At 37.8% G+C, this 24,503-nt stretch overlaps 1 protein-coding gene across 1 annotated transcript in view; it reads right to left on the bottom strand.

The window, feature by feature from the left end:
• Positions 1-24,146, bottom strand: part of Sbf (SET domain binding factor) — a gene marked incomplete in the record, with an annotated part of 92,408 nt that extends 68,262 nt beyond the window's left edge. The window contains 3 exon segments of the mRNA XM_074098689.1: positions 14,132-14,286; positions 15,694-15,779; positions 23,653-24,146. Of these exon segments, the coding sequence (XP_073954790.1) occupies positions 14,132-14,286; positions 15,694-15,697 (159 nt within the window).
• Between the last annotated feature and the right edge of the window lie 357 nt (positions 24,147-24,503).

Below are 24,503 nucleotides of genomic sequence, written 5' to 3'. Positions count from 1 at the left end.
GCGCAATAATGTCGATAATTTCGATAACTCTGCCATCAGCGAGGTGGTCCAGCGGTAGGTATATGTTGAACTTGTAATCTGGAGTCTAGGGTTCATATGTAGGTCCGCACATTTAATTTGCGTTTTAGTTTTACGTCTTATTAAAATCAGTGTATTTTATAAATAAAACACGTTTAAACAACAAAAGAACAACGAACAAAAATTAAAAATACAAACTGAAATATAGATGCACAGAAAAAACAGAAAAATAAGACCATCACTGGGAATCGAACCCAGGTCCTCGGTAATCCGTACCGCGTGCTATACCGCTACACCACTGATGGTCCGAGGACCTGGGTTCGATTCCCAGTGATGGTCTTTGACCATCAGTGGTGTAGCGGTATAGCACGCGGTACGGATTACCGAGGACCTGGGTTCGATTCCCAGTGATGGTCTTATTTTTCTGTTTTTTCTGTGCATCTATATTTCAGTTTGTATTTTTAATTTAGGTTTTACGGGATGACCGTAAAAGTAAAAATTTGGAATTGAAATAAAAAATACAAAAAGATTCCAAAAAAACAATCTTAACAACGAACAAGACTGGGTCACCTACATACTTATTTAATGTATAGATAAAGTGCATTTTACTGCGAGAATCGAGTGTAATTTATCACTTAGTCGCGTTATCTCCATTCAGATTTGTGACGTGATCGTTCTCTTATCAGGATAGCTATTACTTTCTCAATCAATCAATGATACATTATCATTTATCAGCACAACAATGGCATCGATATGAGTAAGCTTTAATTCTCACGGAGTTTCAACTATCACCAGATTAAAGTACTTCCATTTTACCTAAAAATAGTCATCAGCATCCTATAATGTCTAGTCGTTGTCCCTTACTTCTACTTGATATCAAATACACTCTGCCTAAGCCTGCAACGTAACTGCCAACTACAATCAAACTCCAACGAAAAATGTATGAGCAGTACTGCAGGGCTACTACGAAACTCGAAACTCGAAGTTCGTCCCTCTGACACTTATGCTATTCAATACGAGAGCGAGAGGGACGGTACGATACGAACTTCGAGTTTCGAGTTTCGTAGTAGCCCTACTGGCTCTAACGCACTCGGAATCACAATCGTTTTCAACATGTCTTTCTGTCACAAGGTGGTGGTAGTACGGATGCCGACTCGCATAATTTTTATACGTACTATAAGTGCTCTATGTGGTCATACACAAGACCGCGACAAGCTCATTACCAGAGCAAAGAATGACGTCACAGCTGTCAATATGACGTCACGCATTATAAAACAGGAGACACGCTCATGTCGTCCCGGTGACTCACACGCAAACAATTTCTTCTAATCACAGGCACTTGGCACCCACATAGCTCTACAAAATACGAGAAATAAAAGTGACTACAGACAGAGCGTTTGTTTATAATTAAGTCTCAATTTAACAGCCAACTTTAATTCATTTGACCTTTAAATTGTTTAGCTTCCGGTGTTAATTTACATGTTTTGTGGGCTGTTTAACATTATGTAGCATTGTGTAATATCATGTATTTACAGCTACATATTTCTTAAACAACGTCAGAATCTCGACATAAAGCTTTCCAACTTTTTTGTAGGTTCTTTATACAGGCAGGACCACGGAGCAGGACTATATGAAGACATGTTATTTTTAATTAAGTGTGAGGTTACTCGTCCCTTTACATTTGATTGTGTTCAAAGTGACCTAGACAGAAACAACGAAACTTACAAACTAGTAATACTAATAACACATTAGTGTAACCGTCTATTTATATGACATGAACAGGAAATTAAAGGCAATATATATCTAGAGGTTTATGCTTTTAACTATTATATCCAATCCATAGATAGACCTTTATACCTTAAATTCACGCATAAGTATTCCAGCAGTGCTTAGTTATGTGTGCAGCGCGTATCAAATTGCAGTGTATTTGCACAATTGTAGCGGCAGCAAAACAACTAGTTAAAAAGCCAATTACTTACGTAAATAGTGGTCCCATTCATTTACGTTTACGGCCACTTTTATGCACGCATTAATGATGAGACGAGTTCATAGTTTATGTTTATTGGGAGGTGTTAATGTTTTGATTCGAATTTTACGAGTCACTCAGATATTTTTCATCACACTTGCTCGTAAACAGTGTCGAAACATGCAGGCTACCTTACCTTTGCAACCCCCCAAATAAAACCCTTGACCTTAATGTGCTTGTCATGAAACCCGTGGTCGGTAAATGAGTCATTGCCCGTACTAATTTCGTTGTCATGAAGCCCAAAGTCGGTCAATGAGTGTGATACTGCATGGCGGAGGCTGGCGCTGCCAAGAGGGTAGTCAGCGGTATCAGCAATTTTTGAAAAAATATTAGTTTTTCTTTTACAAATATACAATTTTACTCGCAATGTGATGAAAAACATTGTGTGTCGCACGGGCGGTACTAGAATTACGAACATTGACTCATGAAAGCCCTCATTCTTCGACTTCGGGCTTCTAATAGACTCTCGTTCTTAATTCCTTGTTTACCGCCCTTAAGACACAATGTACTATAGATGTATAATCACGTTTGAATGTATGAATAGATGCTGTTAGTTCTTTAATAAATATGTATGTACTTATGTGTCTATTGTAAAGGTTGCCTGGAAGAGATCGCTCTGAAGCTATATAAGTACCTGTGTTTTTTGTACTGCTTACTATGTGTTCGTGTTCAATAAAGAGTTACTTTATTAATATTGTATTGTATTGTAAGATAAGAGCGGAACTAAAACGTGAAATTTTACGTACTCATGCAAAAAAGATCTGCCATTTATACTTCGTTTAAAAGTTTGTTAATTTAATGAGGAATGCAGCTTTGCATTGCATACATTAAGGAATATTGAGAGTGTAAGATTGGTAGCGGAGAAACAAAGTATAAGGCAGCAGTTCAATGAACAGAATTTATTTTCATTGTTTTTAACGATGTATTTCATTGTTTTACTCACATGACACGCTATGAGTCCTCGAAAACTAGGAATTGAAGATAAAATCCCCTTTATTTCTGTTATACACAATCACGCTCCAATTACTATACAGAATTGCTGACGGTCTATTAAATATAATACTCATAACTTTTGCGGTCAGATCATATAACCAACTAGTCTTTAGCCGCGGCTTCGCGCGCGTAAATTTAACCATTTATTTAGGCCTAGCAATTAAATTGAAATCCCGGGATTTCGCAAAAATTTAACCATTTATTTAGGCCTAGCAATTAAATTGAAATCCCGGGATTTCGCATAAATTTCCGTGGGAATCCCCAAAAATTACACCGTGAATTGCAAAAAATCCTAAGTTGTAAAACGCAATAAGATTACATCATGAAAGTTATTAGTGTTAGTCTGCGCTACTTTTTTTTTTCTGTAACCTTGTACAAAGTATTACATTTTTTTTATTGGATAATATCGAGTTTTAAGTCGTTCTCAAGGGACCTAGGAATTCATTTTTATAAATATAAATAGATTAGATATACCTATAGATTTGCATGTAGAGACAGCACTATCCAAGGACGTTCCGTTGCAGCGGCTAAATCGATTATTCTAATTATTTTAATGCGTGTTCGAGATAAAAGAAATCGCAAATGCTTCAATAAAAGGCAGGCGATACTGAATCTTGTTTTTATGCAGGATGGTTTCGAGGTTGTTTAAACGAACTGTTGGCGACTTGTAAATCTCGTTAGTGCCCGCAATTCGGTCGGATCGGATGACTCATTGCATTACTTTTGATACATTTGAATAGAATAGGTTAGTTGTATATGTTGTGCTTCCTATGAAATACTCTACTTGCTTTTTTGAGGAAACAGGTTAGTAGAACTTTGAAAGCCAGATTTCGCTGACATATATACATTAATTCCAATTGCTAAAAGAGTATGTACAGGTTCGTGAATTTACTTTGGGATGTTATTTCGTATCGTTTGTTTTTTTTTTATAATTAATCCTGTTTATGTTATGTTGGGCAGGCCATATAGCACGGAGAACAGAAGGCCGTTCGGGCCGAAAAGTTCTCGAGTGGAGACCGTGGCTCGGCAAGCGCAGTGTAGGACGACCACTAGCGAGAGGGATGACCTGGTTGAAGCCGCGGGGTCATGGTGGATGCTGGCCGCTTCTAACAGAAGCAACTGGAGACCTATAGGGAGGCCTATGTCCAACAGTAGACGTCCTAAGGCGGATATGATGATGAATCATGTTTCAAAGACAAATCCAGTTGAGTGCTTTTTGTATCACTCCAATTAACTTTCCATTTTCTATCTCGGTACATGTGCATTCCTGCGTTTTTGAAATTCCTTCCTATTGTATCACCATATGTGTCGATTTACATGCAAATAGAATGCATCGAACTCTTGCCAACTATGACTCGCCCGTCCGCCAAAAACGAGTAATAAAACAAAAAAAAAACATTCTCTTCATATTAGTTAATATTTCACTGGTCAGCCACAATTCCGATTTTGTGCAATCACCGAAACATTAATCAATCGGAACTACTAACGCCCAAAGCTTTCTTATTCAATAATGACGGTAAATAATGTATTAGGGGGCGTCGGTTGACGAGCCAGTTATTTATAAATCTACAGAAAAAATATTTGTATTGTACCTATTGTATTGTAACAAGCTTTCATCTATCGGTGATGGATTAAAGGCAACTGATAGGTTCTTTTTGTTTTCAATTCTAACACCAGTGAATGTCAAGCTTGGGTAGCTCGGTGCACATGTCGCAGTCGCAGCATGCAAGACAAGGGCATGCGAGTGTGACGCAAGTGCGGTGGCTTCCAAACTAACTGAGGACAAAGCAGTGTAGAAACAGCGAGTTTTTTAAATCAATGCCGTAAAGGTGGTTATAGAATTCAGAGCCGATTCCGATTTCCTCATTCGATTCAGTGCAAGAAAATACATAGAAAATGACACCTCACTCGCCTAGTTTGTAAAATTTTTTTTTTTATTCCTCCTCTGCCCCTGCCCCCTGGGAGGAATTGCCCCTTGTGCTGAATTTTGGTAGGACTTGGCAAATCCTCATTTCTAGTGCCAAGATAAAGTTATAAACAAAGTTTCATTGATGTACATATCTTGCCGCCAAAATATGCTATTTATCTTGTAGTACTAAGTAATTACTAACATTAGAGTTGTATCTGCATTCAAAAACATCTATATAGGCGCGACCGTACTGTTAATCCCCATAAGGGCGTATTCGCTGTTTACAATAAATAATAATGGCGACTGTAGTGTAGATTAGATACCATCCCCCGCTACCGCTCGCGCTTCCGCGCCCGCCGCCTCTCATCATGATATCCTCAAGCTATGCAGTTCATATTACTGGTCACGTCGTCGGCGAGCGCGCATAATGCGTTGCCTTTTTTTAAGTCGGGGCGGAAGGCGACGATCAAATCTAGCAGGTGGAGGGTGCTTTATATACATGCTTAGAAATTACCGGCCTCTAGGTCACGCCATGACGGCAGGAAGTTTGTATGAAATAGAGTTGAATTGAGTAGTTTTGGATAAGTTTGAATGCAGGTGGCGAGTTGCCGTTCATTGTGACGTTCTAACAGTTTGTTCAACAATGGACACTAGCGACATCTATGTTGTAGCCTTTATCGAGAAACTTTCAACACTCCATTGGAACTAGCCGCTCACCCGGAAACCCGGTGTCGCTGCTTAAGTGACTAAATAAGAAAACAAACAAGCTGAGATATCTGGTGCACAGAAGAAATTTGTGTCTGTACTCCTGTCCAGTGGTGGTGTAGAGGTATAACACACAGCACGGAATGCTGAGGACCTGGGTTCGATTCCCAGCGCTGGTCTCTTTTTCTGATTTTTCTGTGCATCTATGTTTCAGTTTGTATTTTCGACACTAGAAGTAGGTTAAATGCGACTTACAAGATTAAACAATCAAACGTTGCACGTTAAATAATAGCTTTTAAAAAGAAAACATTAACTCATCTTTTGTATACATCTTTTTACATTACGAGTAGATTAGATACGCTGTTTCTCCCTCTGATGCTTGAATAAAATCCTTCACAACAATCGTATCAGTTCGGCAATACGACCGATATAGATTACAAATACACAGTCATACAAACGGTACACCCCCAAGATAAGGGATTCCGTGACTCTGAATCATGAATTAGGATTCTTAATATTGAAACTGAGGGGGAGGCATGTTTACGACCCCTGTATTTCGGGGCACGTAGATATGCGTGGAGATTGTGAGTAAATTAATTTTTACTGCACATGGAATTATTGACGGTGACTGGATAGATAAAAAGGGGATCTACCCAAGATATGTTTTGTTGGTAAATATAAGGTGCTTTAAAATGAATTAGGAATATTTCAGCAGGTGAGACTGTTAGTTTAACTCCTCACGCCTTTTACCTGGTACAGCACCTGGTGCAGCAATGTACGTTTCGCTGCAGAGAAAAGGTACAGTCACCAGCATTAATGTCTGCCACAGCGGAGCGTGCAAAAATATCTGACACGTCCTTCCGGCCCTAGAAATAGAGTCGAATCAGTTATTTATGCACGCTTGTTGTGTCAGATATTGGTGCTGGTGACTGTACCACCTTGTAACGGCGATGGCCACATCAAACGAAAGGTACATTTCTCTGCCGCTGACCGTACATTTTGCACATCAATCATTGAATTCACATGTTATGTCAACTACAATTATAAATTATGAACAAAATTAAGTCAAACTGGCCTAAAAACCTGCTGCAATATTCCATGCGTCACTTTGTTTTAAAAAATTACATCAATATCAAGTGAGCTTATTACAATGAATCAATGCAACGATAACAATGAAAATGCTATAATAATCACGTAGAGTTGCATAAATTAGTTCTAAACTCCAGTAACGACTAATTAGTGTGTAGATAGTATAGGCAATATTTTATAGTTTACCTAAATTAGATTTCGTGATGATCAGGGGTCGGACAAAAAGTGCGGATGATGTAAAAATAACGTAATCTTGCACACAAGATGATGTTTTTATTTAAACTTCCGTGTGACATGTAGTAACAAAGTAGCATTAATGAAGTAACGAAATAATCGTAAATAAATCAATGGAATTCAGTGAATAAAATAAATTTCATATCGTTTAATAAAGAGGTTGATAAATGATAAGTGATAATTGTTTATGAAAATTAAAAATACTATTTGAAATCATCCTATAAGTGGTTTGACGTCATCGGCACTTTTTGTCCGACCCCTGATGATGATAAATCGTGTTTTTTTTTTTTTTATACGACTGGAAGGCAAACGAGCAAGTGGGTCTCCTAATGGTAAGAGGTCACCACCGCCCATAAACATCTGCAACACCAGGGGTATTGCAAACGCGTTGCCAACCTAGAGGCCTAAGATGGGATACCTCACGTGCCAGTAATTTCACCGGCTGTCTTACTCTCCACGCCGAAACACAACAATGCAAGCACTGCTGCTTCACGGCAGGATTAGCGAGCAAGATGGTGGTAGCAATCCGGGCGGACCTTGCACAAGGGTCCTACCACCTGCAAAATGATGAATATTGCAATAAATTAATAATATCTGATACATTTAAACGCTACGAGCAATCTTATCAATCAATCAATCTTAGAAACGGCTCCAACGATTTCGATGAAATTTGGTAGTAGAGGTTTTCGGGGATGAGCATCGATCTAACTTGATCTTATCTCTGGGAAAACGCGTGTTCTCGACTTTTAGTCCGAGCGAAGCTCCGTCATCCAGGTACTAATGCATTTAAGCGATCCAGATAAGAATGGGATAAAATAGTTAAAGGCGTTGTATTACCTAAGCCATAATAATGTAACTCTTTATACCCCTTAAACTAGAAACACATTGCACTGACGCCGGAGGCGGAGCGGTGCTGCGCGGCGCGGAGGCGGTGCCGGTTGTAATATTCGAGCTAAAGTGAAAGAGAGCACACAGAATACCGCGCCACGCTTATTTCCCGCGCGGTATTCTGTGTGCCCTCTTTCATATTAGCTCGAACATTACAACCGGAACCGCCTCCGCGCCAAGCCGCACCGCTCCGCCACCGCTGTCAGTGGGTTTCAAGCTTTAACTAAACTAAACTTTTATTTTGTATGAAATCTTATTTAATGTGTTTTGTGGCAATAAATGTTTTTTTTTTCTTTCTTTCTTTCTTCTTTAACCAAGCTACTCGTAAAGGCCCCTTAGCGGGCTTTAAATGAAGAAACTAACACAAACCGGCTAAAGTACGCGAAAACAAACAGACAAGAGAATCGAGAAATTAATAAATCGACAACGTTGACGTCATGTTTGGAATCAGCGGTTATTATAATCAAGTGTCCCCAACACAACATTTGTATTTTGTCCTTGGCAACAAGTATCAGCGGAAACCCGCGCGTTGGCGGCTCTATTGCACTATAATGTTAGCGAACCAATCGTATTATAAAGGACTAGGCTAATCCTACTAGTATTGTAAATAACCCAACCTACCTATAAAATTATGTATTTCATTTTTATATGAAACTAGCCTGTTACCCGCGACTCCGTCTGCGTAGCATTCGTTTATCGCTATCCCGCGTGAACTATGCAATTACCCGCGATAAAAACAATCCTATGTCCTTCCCCGGGACTCAAACTATCCGTACACCGAATTTGATCTAAATCGTTTCAGCGGTTTTGACGTGATGGAGTAACTAACAAACAAGCAGACTTACAAACTTTCGCATTTATACTATTAGTGGGAAAAGTGGGAAATTTAATTTATATGAAATTTGGTACATTTGAAAAAAATCGTCAGTAAACTTGCACACTTACAGAACAATGGTGTACGTAAAGTTAACAGTCATCAGAGGGCTCGCGTAGTGCCATAATATAAGGCCTCTTTACTGAGTGAAGGCCTGTACTCAAGAGTGAGATGTATAATAACTCTGATATGGATTAGATTGGTATTACTATTGGCGCTAGTATTATTTCACGAAAAACTTTTTCACGAACGACTTTATCACGAAAACTTTATCACGAAAAACTTTATCACGAATAGACTTTACCACTAAAGACTTTTTCACGAAAACTTTACCACTAAAGACTTTATCACGAAAACTTAATCACGAACAGACTATATCACGAAAAGACTTTACCACGAACAGACTATATCACGAAAAAACTTTACCACGAAAACTTAATCACGAACAGACTATATCACGAAAAGACTTTACCACGAATAGACTTTATCACGAAAAATGTTTGAAACTTCTTCACGCTGAAACGGCTGGAGGGATTTGGATGAAATTTAGCAAAAAGTTAGTTTATAATCTGGATTAAAACATAGGATACTTTTTATCCCGACATTCCCACGGGATAGGGATAAAATTTTGAAATAACAACCGCTAGGCTTAGATACATGAAATTTGGTATGTAGATAGTTGGACGTCTGGAATAAAATGTAGATAACTTTTTGACCCGATATTCCCACGGGATACCCAGGGATAAAATCTCAAAATAACAACCACTGGGCTTAGAGCCATGAAATTTGGTATGTAGGTAGCTGGACCTCTAGAATAACACATAAGTTATTTTAAACTCCGATATTCCCACGGGATAGGGATAAAATTTCGAAATAACAACCGCTAGGCTTAGATACATGAAATTTGGTATGTAGATAGTTGGACGTCTGGAATAACACGTAGATAACTTTTGACCCGATATTCCCACGGGATACCCAGGGATAAAATCCCAAAATAACAACCGCTGGGCGTAGAGCCCTGAAATTTAGTATGTAGGTAGCTGACCTCTGGAATAAGTTACTTTTTATCCCGATATTCCCACGGGATAGGGATAAAATCTTCAATCATCAAACATACAAACACACACACTTTCACATTTATAATATTAGTATGGATTTATATGTGGCTGTTTATCTCACGCCTATATTCATTTTACACGTGTATTATATTGTACGATATATGTATGTGTAGGTGTATTTTTGTTGCGTTTTAATATTCTGAAATAAGGTTGCCATGAAGAGACCGCTCTTAAGCGATAAGACTGCCTATTACTTTTTTCTCTCATTGTACCTGTTTTCTGTATAGCTTACTATTTCTGGTGTACAATAAAGAGTAATTGTATTGTATAGGTAGGTGAGTTAAAATTAGTTTGAAATTAGTTTAAAAATTCAGTGAATTAGCGCATAATTAGTAGCCAGTACCAGAGACAATAGACTTTTAAATCAGCCCTAAAAAGCGCCTTCGTTATTTTATTTGTGAAATTATAATGTGCGGATTAAAGTACCTACACGAGTAGAAAAAACGTATTAGAAGACTTACTCGTTAACTTGTAAAGCCTACCTACTTTGCTGATCTTTCCATCCGCCTGCAAAAACACGCTTTTCTATTTTTTTTTAAAGTGAAAACAACGGTTTTTGAGACATCATTGCAGTTTTCCTATTGCCTTCTTCTTTTTTAGGGTTCCGTACCTAAAGGGTGCCAACGGGGACCCTATTACTGAGACTACGCTGTCTGTCTGTCTGTCTGTCGGCGGCCGAGTCGCCTAGCAACGGCTAGCTATGTCGTTTGAATATTTACCTACTTTTAGTTTTGCGTTTTTAATGATGTTTTATAAAAGTTTCGATAGTAAAATTAGCGACTGTCTAGTTTATTCGTTTTTGTGCCAAATTTATGAACCACAAACCTCAATGAAGCCAACTTTAATAAAGCGCTCGTCAAATCCGCACTGTCATCACTATGTTTGCCTATTGTTTTTAACACTAGAAAAATCGACTCGCACCTGACCAATTTTTGTTCTATATTTAGCTATGAATTGCTGTTTCGCAAATAAATTAATTTGAATTTGAAGATGAGCTCTGCTTGAGTTAGATGGATTTGTGTGATTTGTGTGTGTTCTTACAGTGTGAAGTTGGAGGAACTGCATGAACACACATTTCTTGCATAAACGTAGCTATCATAAAGGTTGCAGGTGAGCAAAAGTAGGTAATTGTTTTAGTTCATCCGTTTTCTTTATGTAATACTTACATATAATATCTAAATACATAATCCCATAATCCATACTAAATAGTGTTATTGGCAACTTAAATTGCGATTATTGATTAAAATTGCTTTTTTCTGTTACTAATGTATCTATTTCCTTTATTATCCGGGCTGCTATAAAAAAAACCTAACATCGAAGGCTAAGGCGGGAGCTACGCTCCGCTTCGCTCCCGCCTTAGCCTTCTGAACCTAACCTATCCGAGTCGCTTCTGCTCCGAACCGTCTTGCTCGCTCGCTTCGCTCGCTCGTACAAATCAAGCAGCGCTTTCAGAAAGACCATCATTGCCAAGAAGAAGGCGCCGCAAGAAACTTGTGAAAACCGCAAAATACTTAAAAACTACAGTATTCAATTAAAGTAAAAATTACAAAATAATAATAATAATACAGAGATGTATGGGGTCCATTAGTTACAAATCTATCCCTAGACATCCAGCTACCTTCATACCAAATTTCTTGACTCTGAGCCCAGCGGTTATTATTTCAAGATATTATCCCTATCCCGTGGGAATATCGGAATAAAAAGTATCCTATGTTTTAATCCAGATTATAAACTAACTTTTTGCCAAATTTCATCCAAATCCCTCCAGCCGTTTCAGCGTGAAGAAGTTTCAAAATTTTTCGTGATAAAGTCTATTCGTGATAAAGTCTATTCGTGATATAGTTTTCGTGATAAAGTTTTTTCGTGATAAAGTCTATTCGTGATATAGTCTATTCGTGATTTAGTTTTCGTGATAAAGTCGTTCGTGAAAAAGTTTTCGTGAAATAGTTTTCGTGATATGGTCTTTTCGTGATAAAGTTCATTCGTGATAAAGTTTTTTCGTGATAAAGTCGTTCGTGAAAAAGTTTTCGTGAAAAAGTTTTTCGTGATTAAGTACTGACACGTTATTATTGATTACAAAATAACTCTTAATTACGCACTCCTGATGCACTAATTCTACAATCAATAAAACAATGAGTACAGTCACCAGTACCAATATCTGACAGAACAAAGCGTGCATAAATAACGTACGTCTTTATTTCTAAGGCCGGAGGGACGTGTCAGATGTTTTGCACGCCTCCCCTGTGACAAATATTAATGTAGGTGACTGTACAATAGAACAGAGTAGTAATTCCAAAATATAATAAAAGAAAACCGAAGAATAATAAAGATTTTACGAAAATAGAAAGCCATCAATAACAGATCTCATCTCGCTAAAGTAACTATCCTCAGATTAATTGTTTCCTCTCGAGCTATTTCCTGAACTAGGATCGGAAATGATACTATTTTCTCATCTCCATTCCTTTTGAAGCACGATGGAATTCTTTGGAGTTGTTTCGCTTAGGGGTAATTTGTACAAAATATACACCTGTAGTTTTTTTATTCTTAATTTACTCAGAATCATTTCTGCATTCGTACTTCATACAAGAAAAAATATGTCCCAATTTTTTCATCTTGGTTCGTTACATTTTTGTTTGAATGACATTTTTATTTGTATGAACGTAACGCACCAGAGAAATATTTTTCTATACAACATTTTGGGACAAACATATCCCAAATATCCATTTCAGTTTCGTTACATTTTAGTAGGTAAAGGTATGAATGTTGTTATTTGTATGTAACGCACCTAAGAAATATTTTTCCATATAAAAGTTTGGGACCGTTGAAGGGTGCATATTTTCTGCAAATGACCCTTATGACCTTTAGGAGAAATGTTGCGATTTTTCCCAAAGGAAAATACGCAAGACAAAAATTTTACCATACTTACTTACTTTCGTAAATGGGTATCATATCAAATTCGAAAGCTGAGAAACAATATTTTGACAAAGAACTATTGTTGGAAACTCAACAGTTTCTACAGACATTGCGGCCTAAAGATAATTCATGTATGTGGATGACATCAGCAATAAAGGAAACCGATTGACGCGGTCCACGATTGTCACGGTTCGATTACCATTATACCTTTTACGGTAGACTAGACAGATACAGACGTATCTATGGTATGCTGAGACAAAATGACACAGAAAAGTGAGCTAGGACGTAACAAACAAGAAGTCGTCGCCCCTTTTCTCTGTGTACATAGACGGCGTTCAAGCCGTTATTCGTGTCTTTGAATCTGTCTGGGAAGCGGCTGAATTCGTCGTGTAACTTTTTCTGAACGATAATACTTAGCAACTTTCTCATCATCATCATATCAGCCCTTCCAGTTGCTTCGCTTGGAAGCGGTCTGCATCCACCGTGAAACCGCGGCATCTCGGCTTATTTTTTAACCGACTTCAAAAAATGGAGGAGGTTATCTATTCGGTTGTATTTTTTTTTTTAATATTTGTTACCTCAGAACTCCGTCATTTATGAACCGATTTGAATTTTTTTTTGCGTTCGTCTAGGAATGCCTTCAATTAGGTCCCATAAGCACCAAATTAGGATCTGATGATCGGATCTTAAGGAAATCGAGAGAACTCTTCAAATATTGTAGGGACACCTATGGTAATTTGGATATATTTAGCAGTAACTCGTGCATTTGCTCTTGAAAATCATAATTTAGTAGTGGAACTGATGATGAAGACCACATTTGACCAACAGAGCTACTACTCAATAACAAGTACTTCACGGGTTTCATTGCAATTACTTCAACACAGTTGCTAAGCAATTTATGCTCGTCGTAATGCATATGGTAAAATGAAACGGGTGGTGCAGCACCAGGACTCCTCAATAATGAACGTCTCTGCATCAGAAAAAGCAATCTTTCATAAAAAATGTCGTGCAGTTGACATTAAACTATTGTATCTTATATTATTAACACTAAAAAGCGTGAAAATTTTATTTTATAACAGTCTGAAGTCGGTGCCTCAGCACGAGACAGCAGGAGTGATTGAAGTCTAATTAATAATCTAAGTCTAAAATATGTAGGTGAAGTAGACGACTATAGGATAGGTCCACTCCTGCTGGCTCGTGCTGAGGCAGCGACTTCAGACTGGTAGAAAATTATTTTCATGGGTTTTTGTAGTTGTTTCAATTTTTTGTTATAATTTTATTTCTCAGTTGTACTGAACTGAGACATGATCTCGAATGGCAAAGGATGCGACATTGGTCTGTCACGGCCGTCAACGGTATCCTACCTCGTCCGCTGGCTTGGTGGGCGTGATGGCTACGGTCTCGTTGAAGCAGAGACACGCGCAGTAATGCCGGTTGGCGTCCACATCGGTCAACACCGACACGTAGAACGCGGCTCCGACCTCTCCGTCGACAGTGCCCATCCTTGTGGCTGACAAAACTGAGGGCAAAATAAAGAAATAAGTCTTAGACCTACTGTCCACGTAGGCCGTAATTCATACGCTAACATTGTCATTTCACGCTTGTGTGCAGCTTGCTTGATTCTTGCGTAGAAAGGAACAAACTGTGACCACGGTGTCGCAACGTATCGTCATGTAATGTAGCTAGCTCACACGGCATCGTGGACAGTTTCATCCCTTTGTGCCAAACGTGCAGTCTACATGGACAGTAGGCCTTATACGAGTCTCGAGATAGTTCTGAATAAAACGCGGCGCCTCGATTAGACATTGTAAAATAATTTTGTAAGTAAAAAAAATATATAAACGTATTTTTTCTTTAGTCAATCAAACAAAAAATTACAAAGATAAAGCGCGTCAATGTTCGGAAATGGGGCCCAGTGACGTCAAGGCTAAATAAAAAGGTGTACCAGGGCGTGACATCAACAAAACTAAGCGATAAGTTTTGTATCACGTTAAGTTATTTAAGAAAAAAAAATGTGTTCATGCATATTCCCAAATATATTATACTATCGTATACAATAAGCCTCTCCATAAGAAAGCCAGATGGACGTAAGAGACGAGCAAATTGGGCGTTCGCGTACTTGTGTTTTGGCGAAGTTCTTTCGCTCCTGTGTCATCTAAGTTCATGAACTTGACCGAACAACACAACAGGACAGAAAGACACTACACAATGAGGGCTATCGCGAATGAATTCGCCACTAGAGGCGCTAGTGTAGCGTGAGGTCTCCGAAATGTCAAATCTCATAGTTTTTGAGTGAGCTACGCGGGTTTATTTTTAACTAGCTTTTGCCCGCGACTTCGTCCGCGTGGAATAGTAACTTTGGGAAGTATTTAATGTATTTAGGATACCTATTCTGCCAATAATAGCACATAGAAACTTCTACGGTTTACTGAAAATAACCATTTCAATACATTGCTATCTATAAGAGTTACTTTCGCATTTATAATATTAGTATGGATTAGAAAAAATTTGTGAATATTTTGTAATATCTGAAATTAATTATGGCAAATATGCGTTCCGGGGCAATTAATGTCTGTGTTTTGAGACAGTTTTGTCTTTCGGAAACCTTTGTCCTCCCTTTTTTCCGAACAAAACGGGGACTATGTAACACTGTGGCATGCTCGATATTTTTATGATACGGTTTTAAGGTGTATTAAATATGATTTTAATCTAAACTTTATTTTCACGCCCGTAATAACAGACTTGAAAGCCATACTTAAAAACCTCACGCAACAGTGCGCCATCTAGTGAGACAAAAAACGATAGCCCTCATTACGCGAACTTACCTTGTACTTCTATCGGGCACTTTATCCATAAGAGTGAAACAACAGCATAAGCTGTAAGGGATTCACCTATATTATCTTATACTATACATATACTGTCTTACCCATTCTATCCCTTCGTGGAACGGAGTGTCGTCCCAGTTTAGCTCTGGGAATCGCTGGAGTATGACGCCGCTGCTCAGCCCGCCTCCTGCAACAAAAAGGCTGTCGTTAAACCACTAATTACATTATTACTTCCTGATGAGTCAAAAAGCGTACCGTCTACTTTAATTGCTTTTGTATGAATATGTAAATAAAGTCACGTAAATATGGTCAAAATCTACATACATATTTAGTTGACAAAATTTGGCCCATTCTTCATACAAAATTGCCGATTACTGCATTGCATACGTTTGAGGGCCAGATCTATTCTAGGATAGTTTAACCCCGGAAAATTTTAACAATTTCCGCGGGCTAGCGATATACAAATTATTAGACGAAGTCTTGGGCAAAAAAGACCGGGAATTTCGATAGCTCAATCATCCATCAGCGTGGTGGTTGAGCGGTATATACAGGTGATCAATCCAAATGGGTCAGTAGGGAGAAATCAGAAACTAAGAGAGATAGCGAAATCTGTTCTTAGGAAGCATGGCTTCGATTTTAGATTTAATAAAAATGGCATTCATTTTTTTTATTTTATTTAACTCTTATACATAACAGGGAATCGAACCTGGTCAAAATCTCTGTAAAGTATGTTATAAATTCTGCACATTTTTTCGTTTTTATTTTTTATTGTGTGGATTATAAGTGAAAGGAAATACATTTTACAAGCTTTTATTTAACTTATAATGTGTGTATGTATGTAGTGTATAATGTATGTATGCACATACGGGTCAAATCTGGCAAGGTGAATTTGACGTACTTTGGGAACTTCACACATGCCATTGAATTACTTCTCAGGTGTGTGAAGTTTTTCTCATGATGTTTTCCTTCACCGTAAAGCTCATGGTAAATTTCTAATGTTATATAAATGATAAAAACTCAGATGTACGGGCCGGGGTTTGAACCCACGAACCTCTGCTTGAGAGGCGATAGGTCAAACCACTAGGCCACCACGGCTTTCTCGAAGATATGTGCTTCAAATCTCTCACAGGAATGCTACGCTTTTCTTTTTATTTGTATTTTTATAGAGTCAACGCTGTACTTTTATGTTTGTCTCCTCCAAAAAAAAAAAAAAGAACTCTGTCGCCCAGGTACTTTAAAAAAAATGCCGTTTCTGTTGCAACCTGCAACAGACTATGTTGGGTGTTTATACATACTTCCGAGTAGTTCAAGAAACCGAATTCATGAGGCTAGCTCAGGATCCAGAGCCGTAGCTCTTGTTTATAAGTTTTTTTATGCAATAAATTATTTTCATTTTCATTTTCATTTTTTCATTCATCCACTATTTTTTTTTTTGTTATCGACTTTACCATTATAAGTAGGAAACTTATGCAAATATCGTTGTTATTAATTCACGGTGTGCCGAGGACGCGGTACAGTAGTCCGGTCACGTGCTCCAAGTGCCCTAACGGACACTTTGTAATTTAACCATATTACGGCAACTCCGGCGCGCTTTATATTCATGGTGTTCAGCTAATGTGGTATTTTAAAGCTTTCATCCAATATTTTTAGCGCTTTTTACATATCATGCGAGTTGTCTGCTTTCAGTGTTTTGAGTACCAAGCCTGCCTGCCCACTGGAGCAGAGGGCCTACTCCGAAAATCGAAGATCGTATCGTACCGTCCCTCTAGCTCTCGTATTAAATAGTATAAGTGTCAGAGGGACCGCACAACACGAACTTCGAGTTTCGAGTTTCGTAGTAGCCCTGCAGAGCGAGGCAGCGGAGCGGAGCTAGGGGGTAACGCGGAGCGGAGTTGCAGACTGTGTCTGTCCATAGGTGCGGAGCTGGGAGCGCCAAAGTTCGCATTCTCTTCGCTAGTCAAGTCATACGGTTTTTTTTTTTTTAATCGATTGGATGGCAAACGAGCAAGTGGGTCTCCTGATGGTAAGAGATCACCACCGCCCATAAACATCTGCAACACCAGGGGTGTTGCAGACGCGTTGCCAACCTAGAGGCCTAAGATGGGATACCTCACGTGACAGTAATTCCACCGGCTGTCTTACTCTCCACGCCGAAACACAAACAGTGCAAGCACTGCTGCTCCACGGCAGGATTAGCGAGCAAGATGGTGGTAGCAATCCGGGCGGACCTTGCACAAGGTTCTACCACCTTTTGTCCGAATCATCGTTTGTCACAATTTTTTTCCCACTGAAACCTTACGCCGCCTAACAGTTTTCTGAAATTTTTAAATGGTGTTTGTTTTATAATAATTTTGAACAGTTATTGGATTCAGAGAAAAAAGAGAGACGATCGTTCTGACCAACATGCGTAACTGGTTTTTCCATTCGCGGAGCTTCTCCTTTCCTCTTCCTCGCTCCGCTTTCTGGTTTTGTTTGAATGTTAAAGCTAGTTACGAACTCCCCCCGTCCACTGGAGAGGAGTGAAGATTTTATGCAATTCTATTGGTAGATTTTGACATCTTAAGTGGACAGCAGCCTTATGTTCGACACTGGCAACAAATAGTGCGTACGATTTATTTGTACTATATTACCTTAGAGTGCCCCCACATGCAGTCGCTAGTCGCTCGTTTGCAGCGATAAATCTGGTCACGTGACCCCATTTTGAAGGTGATTTTGGATTTCCCGCGACCCAAAAAAGTAGCGTCAAGTCGCCGCGCCGAGCAGCAGCGACAAGATGGCTTCTTGCAGGAATGGTCTTGGTCTTGGAAGCTGATTTTCTAATCTCATTTAATAGCAGCCGTGGCAGTGGTACAAATAAAAGAAATTGGAGTGAATAAAAAAATAACACTGTTTTTGTCGAAATTGAAGAGGTTTTTTTTCCAGCGATAAAGCTCAACATTCTCAAACATCAACATTCAAGTATCTCAAAGTTTGTCAATTGTGTTTTGTTTCTTTTCTTTTGTACAATAAAGAGTTTACATACATACATACATTTTCAGCTTTATCGCTAATTGTCATGTGACCAGATTTGACGTTGGAAACGAGCGTCGAGCGACTGCATGTGGCCCCACCTTTAGTTGCGTTTGCGCGCGTACCCACCGCTCTCGTTCGGTTGCATAACTGGAAGGTGAACAGGCTGGTGTGGTGTCATGTTTGGAGGTCGTCTGGTTAGATCACCATCTCCTTAAGTTCATGCTTCAGAGGGTGGTCAAAGACAATTTCTAACAGCGCATAACTTAGGTTTAGCATTTTGGTTTTTGGTATAATTATAGAGTACAGCACGGGTAAAAGATATTAGTAAATTTGAGAAAAATTGCATAAAGAATGGTATGCGAATATTTTGTATGGAAAAGTTTTTTTTTAATTTTCATCCTCTTTGGCTGTCGGTGGCTGATTGCCCCAAGTCCTTTGCCCCGTGCCTTGGCTCGTAAAAAAAGGCGGCTGTCAGCGTCGCGGCAGACTTGAATTTTCGGTGGATGTAACTTTAAACTTGGTGCTGTTTTCGATCGGCTAATCTAAGTATATAGGTATAATTGAATTCGGTGTCCTAAATATTTGGAGGTTTAAGAACTGGATCTAAAAGGTTTGATCCATGGCATGACCGTGAGACCATTTTTATTGGACATGCGAAAAAGATAAAAAATGTGCTGAATTTGAAATTCGTGTAAAGAAGGAAAATTTGGCAGACATCTTTCTTGAGGATTATGAAAAGTAAAGATGCACTAAAAATTTATTTTCCTTGACTGGGAACGAAGCCGCGGGTTAAAGCTAGTTTATATTTATAACTCCAGCTATCCAACAAGGGTCTATCTATTTTAAATTTTCACGATTCCGTCATTCACTGCTCCAAACGAACGCACTTCTTAACGCGGCACCAAAAATAGGTAGTAATTTAATAAGTTCCATATTTGACCTATTTCGCGGTGGCGCCCGCCAGGGGGGGGACCCCTGGGCAATCACGGCGTTGATTACGGCCCCTGAGCCCCTGATTTCTTTTCACGCTTATCTATAACTGACACTTTGGGAGAAATTTACATATTTACCTATGTAAAATAATATTGTACGCACGTTACTTCTGTGCCTTGATGCTGTGGCATTTTATAAATTTGTGAGCAAGTTGCTATGAAAACATACTTTGTTTATTTTAGTATTAGATTAGGAAAACGGTAAACAATCTTGACTAGTCTCTTTTATTGAAAAACGCTTTAAAAAAAAACTTATGAAACCTAATGGTGATTGCTTTACATCAGGTGCCCCGCCTGCTTGTTTGCCCCTATCCAAAGTGTAAGTCTCAGGCTCTCACAGCCTGTCTTTATCCATTCATACTCCCTGTTACGCGACATGGCACCATTTTTGTAGCTCTCCATTGCATTCTTTCCAAACGGTTATAGGTACTCAGGGAAAATAAAACATGAACTTTATATCATTCCATTATACAGTTTAAAGGTATTTTAATCAGTCCATCATAATTGTTAAAGTAGTTATAGGCTTCTGTGTTATCTTTTCAGTTATCACTTATTTTTTATTAATATTATAATTATTATGCTTAGCTGAACACATACTAACAAACCAGCCAGTGATAGCCAGTGGTGTGTTCAGATTGGTGATACTGTAGATTGCTTTGCTATACTGACTGGGCATTCCCGCCGACTCGGGTTGGTAGAAGTGGCAAGTGGCACATTATGTAACGTATTGTAGCTGTCTGATTTCAAATTGTTTCTGTTGTCTGTCTGTTTGTTTGTGCGTTTGTATGTTTGTCCGTCTTACACGTCGAATCGGAGCGACGGATCGACGTGATTATTGGCATAGAGATAGTTTACTTTTTGCAAGCAAAAGCTAGTCATATAAAAGAATAACTGGAACACCAATTAAGCAAGTACAACAAGCAGATTCTTGGAAATGCACATTAGGCAACATCTAAAAATATTTATTGGGATGAGATCAGATCTCGTCCATTAGCATCCAAGGCCCAAGGCCGTCCCAATCAAGTACATAGGTTTGACCAATGCTCTATCAAATTATTAATTCAACTCAGGTTCATTCATATGAATAAAAAAAAATGAACTACAAACTTTTACAATGCTGCTCTACTACCAAAACATGTGCAAGACAGTTAGGTATATGATGCTTATGATGTCTATACGATATTATGTGTTTTCATGCAGAAACTCAAAAGAAACTGTCTGTTACCTCTTCACTCTTAAACTGCTGAACTAATTTAGATGAAATTTGGTAGGTAAATAGTTTAACACCCTAGGAAGGACATAGAATAGTTTTTATCCTAGAAAATTGCATAATACCCTGTGGGATAGGGATAAACGCATTCTTGGTAGATGAAGTCACAGGCAAATGATAGTGACCTATAAAGCTCTATCCTATTGCAAAGGCAGGAACAGCATTGTGATTGTGATAGATAGACTAGATAGATAGATTGTGCTAGACATACAGATGGACAAGCAGAAGCAGACTTTCCGGCTCTTATTTTTGTTGTTGGCTGGATATGGAATCCTAAATAACAAAAACATACTAAAATAACATTCTGCACTAATTTCAGTATGAATAGTTTTAGGTAACTACAAATATGATCTTTCATCATCAAAACTGAGTTAATTGATCATCAAATTAACTTCTTTAATGCACCTAATTTAATTTCAACAAGCGATTCTATATTAAAGAATGACTATAGCTCTTTAAAGGGGCCTTGCTAATGAATGAAGGTATTTAGCAAGTTAGCACTCTTGTTGGAACACTCAGAGCCTTGTTGCTAAATGACTTAAGTAATATCTTTTAGTGCTTATTTGTCTTTTTTTGTGTATGAATAAAAATAATCTTAACAAGACATTACCCATGGCTTTGGCGTTGTTTTTTTTTTTATTCCCATGGTAGTTCCGTCCGTCTATATTAAGCAACAGCTAATTCTTTATAAACCTCATAAGTCCTCTCATCTTTAGTACAAATCAATTGTAAAAAAAATGACGAATATACTATGTGGAGTCAGGCGGTTTGTGACATAGGAACAAAATACATAATTGCAAATTTCAAAGCAACGCATGCGGCAAGGCTAAAAATGATCTGAAAATGTGAGGTACTTCATGGTGACCCCAAACAGTTTATTTAAAAATAATAATATAATAGTAATCAATAATATAATAATTATGTTTTGTGATTCAAAATGCAAATAAAGAGGCTATAATAATATAATCAATAAGCCATAAGCCTAATTAAACTCATTAGCATGCAGGCTGCAACAGAGGCCCCATAAAGCGATCGTATATGACCCTGTGAAGGCAGTGTCAATGAACTTGATGACTCAACACCTAACTAGATCATGGTTACTTGTGGAATTTTGATGATAAATTTATTTGGACAGTTGATATTTAATTGCCATACTTTTGCTACAACTTGTATCTACATAGGTGTAGGGGTCAATTCTAAGGTAGCAGACACACAGCAGGGTAGGCTGTGTATGGTGCAGCCTACTACCCTGGAATTAACCCAATGCGTGCTTATTGCTTATGTATGTAGATGTAGAAAAAAAGTTAATTGGCTTATCCTATCCTATTATTATAACTACGAAAGTCTTACATGCTAAAATAGCTGGACAGATTTGAACAAAAAGAGATTGACAAGGTTTGGAAAAAACACTCACAATGTTTTAGACTATTGCGGTCATTACAAATTTAATGATTTAAATTCGGGTTTTGTGCCACGTACCTTGATTTTAGCTTCTTTAAAATCAAGGTACATGGAACAAAACCTGAATTTAAATCATAAAATTGGACCAAACACTGTTTAAAAATAAAAATACCTCTAACTGGTTATCTTATCTTATCTTATTTAAATCTTATCTTATTTATCAAATAAATGCTTTACTTCCCATCAAAACATTTTTTTTTTTCATAATTCCTGGAATAGATTAGTGTTTTAGCCCTTTATGGCCGAGACTGTTTTCCATTTTTTTTAAATGCAATTAATTGTGGTTCGTGAAAAGATGATTCACGCGCGCTCAGGATAGTTGCATATCAAGGTAGCCGGAAAGGGTTAGTAAAAAGTCTAATATGTTAGTCTAAGGGGATTCATCCACCATGTGTTTAGTATGGCGAGGACTTGGTCCAACTCCCATAAAAAAGTTGTTCAATCTCCTTTCATATGCATATATACAGTCAAAACCGTTTATAAAACATACATAAAAGGGACAGCAATATTAGGTTGGTCGTTATAAACAGTGTTATTTTGGTACATAAGATTGTGTTGGGAGTTTTTTGTTGGTTGTTACATCCAATATGTCGTTATAATTGGTGGCGCTATAAACGGTTTTGACTTATGTGGAATAAAATGACACTACTTTTTATCGAAAATACAAACTGAAATATAGATGCACAGAAAAACCAGAAAAATAAGACCATCATTGGGAAACAAACCCAGGTCCTCGGTATTCCGTACCGCGTGCTATACCGCTACACCACTGATGGTTGTAAAAGTAAAAATTTGGAATTGAAATAAAAAAAAATCCAAAAAACCAATCCTACTTTTTATCTCCATATTCCCACAGGATCAGGTGAGCACCGCTATGGGTAAAGTTAATAAGATATAATTCCAAGTTTCCAATAAGATTCTTGTTTATACATACCACATCACAAACAAAATGTTTATTTTATTTCAAGGCCACACTAACAAATGTCAATAAGTTTTCACTTCTGTTAGGTTTATTATTTGGATAGTTCATCACTATTTTAAGTCCTGACTTTTTATAGTTTATAAAAATAAAAAACTATCGAATGCCTAATATTACTGATGGCAAAATATATTATTATACATAAAATATAGCTTATAAAGCATTGATCTCAACTGGATAAAGTAGCAAATAAAAAGTCGTATAGTGTATAACCTACGGACCTTGGTTCACGAACTATCATGTTATCTTAACAAAATCTGCAAATTCCAATCAAAACAACACTCATAACAAGCATACCCTTGAATGCTCAGATAACAATGTTACGTTACGAGATAAAATCACTTACTTTCTTTCTCGTGGTCGAATCCCACTATCACGAAGTAGTCGACGAGCCGGGACATGGCAATCCTACCGCGGCATCCAACACAAAACACCACAATTGCACCTATTAATTAAATTACACTGATTTACACACATCTTAGAGGCACAATCACTTGCTCCCTCATTTTCACTCGTAAATATTCGCTACTTATTTTCTACGATTTGCATTCGAATCAGCCGCAACCTGCACACCATGCACTTCACGGAATGTAAACAACACTTTCATTTATCGCGAGCTGAGGAATTTTATTACAATAAGAAAGGCTAATTGCTATTTGAGAGGTTATACACTAGACTTTATTACAATTTAACGGTCCAATGCCTTTAAACGGATATCTAAATCTAAATAATACTTTCAAGCGTCGAATAACCACTAATTTACACTATTTGTGATCCGATTTTCATTATTTTTAAGCTTTATTTATCATAGACCTTCACTCGACCGACATTTCCAAAAAACTGTTTTTTATTTTTTACTACCAAAACTGCCAATCAGGAAAAAATGTAGCCAGGAATAATGAAAAAATCTACTACGAAGTTGTAAAGAGTCTTTAAAGCCCCCTAAATACTCAAAGAGCCCCCTTGATGTGTTAAGATTAAGTAGGTATAGTCTTTTTTTTTACCTAATAAAATACACTTTCTTGTTTCCAGACACTTATGAGAATAAAATAAATATAAATAAATATTTAGCGATGAAATGAACTTATGAGAATTATCAAGGAATTATCATATTCTTGAACGAAAGCAAATGTCAAATGTTAACTGAGTTAACCTCATCTCACATTCGCATTTCCGAACGGCAAAGACATTTTATAG

This window comes from Choristoneura fumiferana, chromosome 15, assembly GCF_025370935.1.
Source record: "Choristoneura fumiferana chromosome 15, NRCan_CFum_1, whole genome shotgun sequence".
NCBI classification, from domain to species: Eukaryota; Metazoa; Arthropoda; class Insecta; order Lepidoptera; family Tortricidae; genus Choristoneura; species Choristoneura fumiferana.
This window is presented reverse-complemented; position numbering and strand designations above follow the sequence as displayed.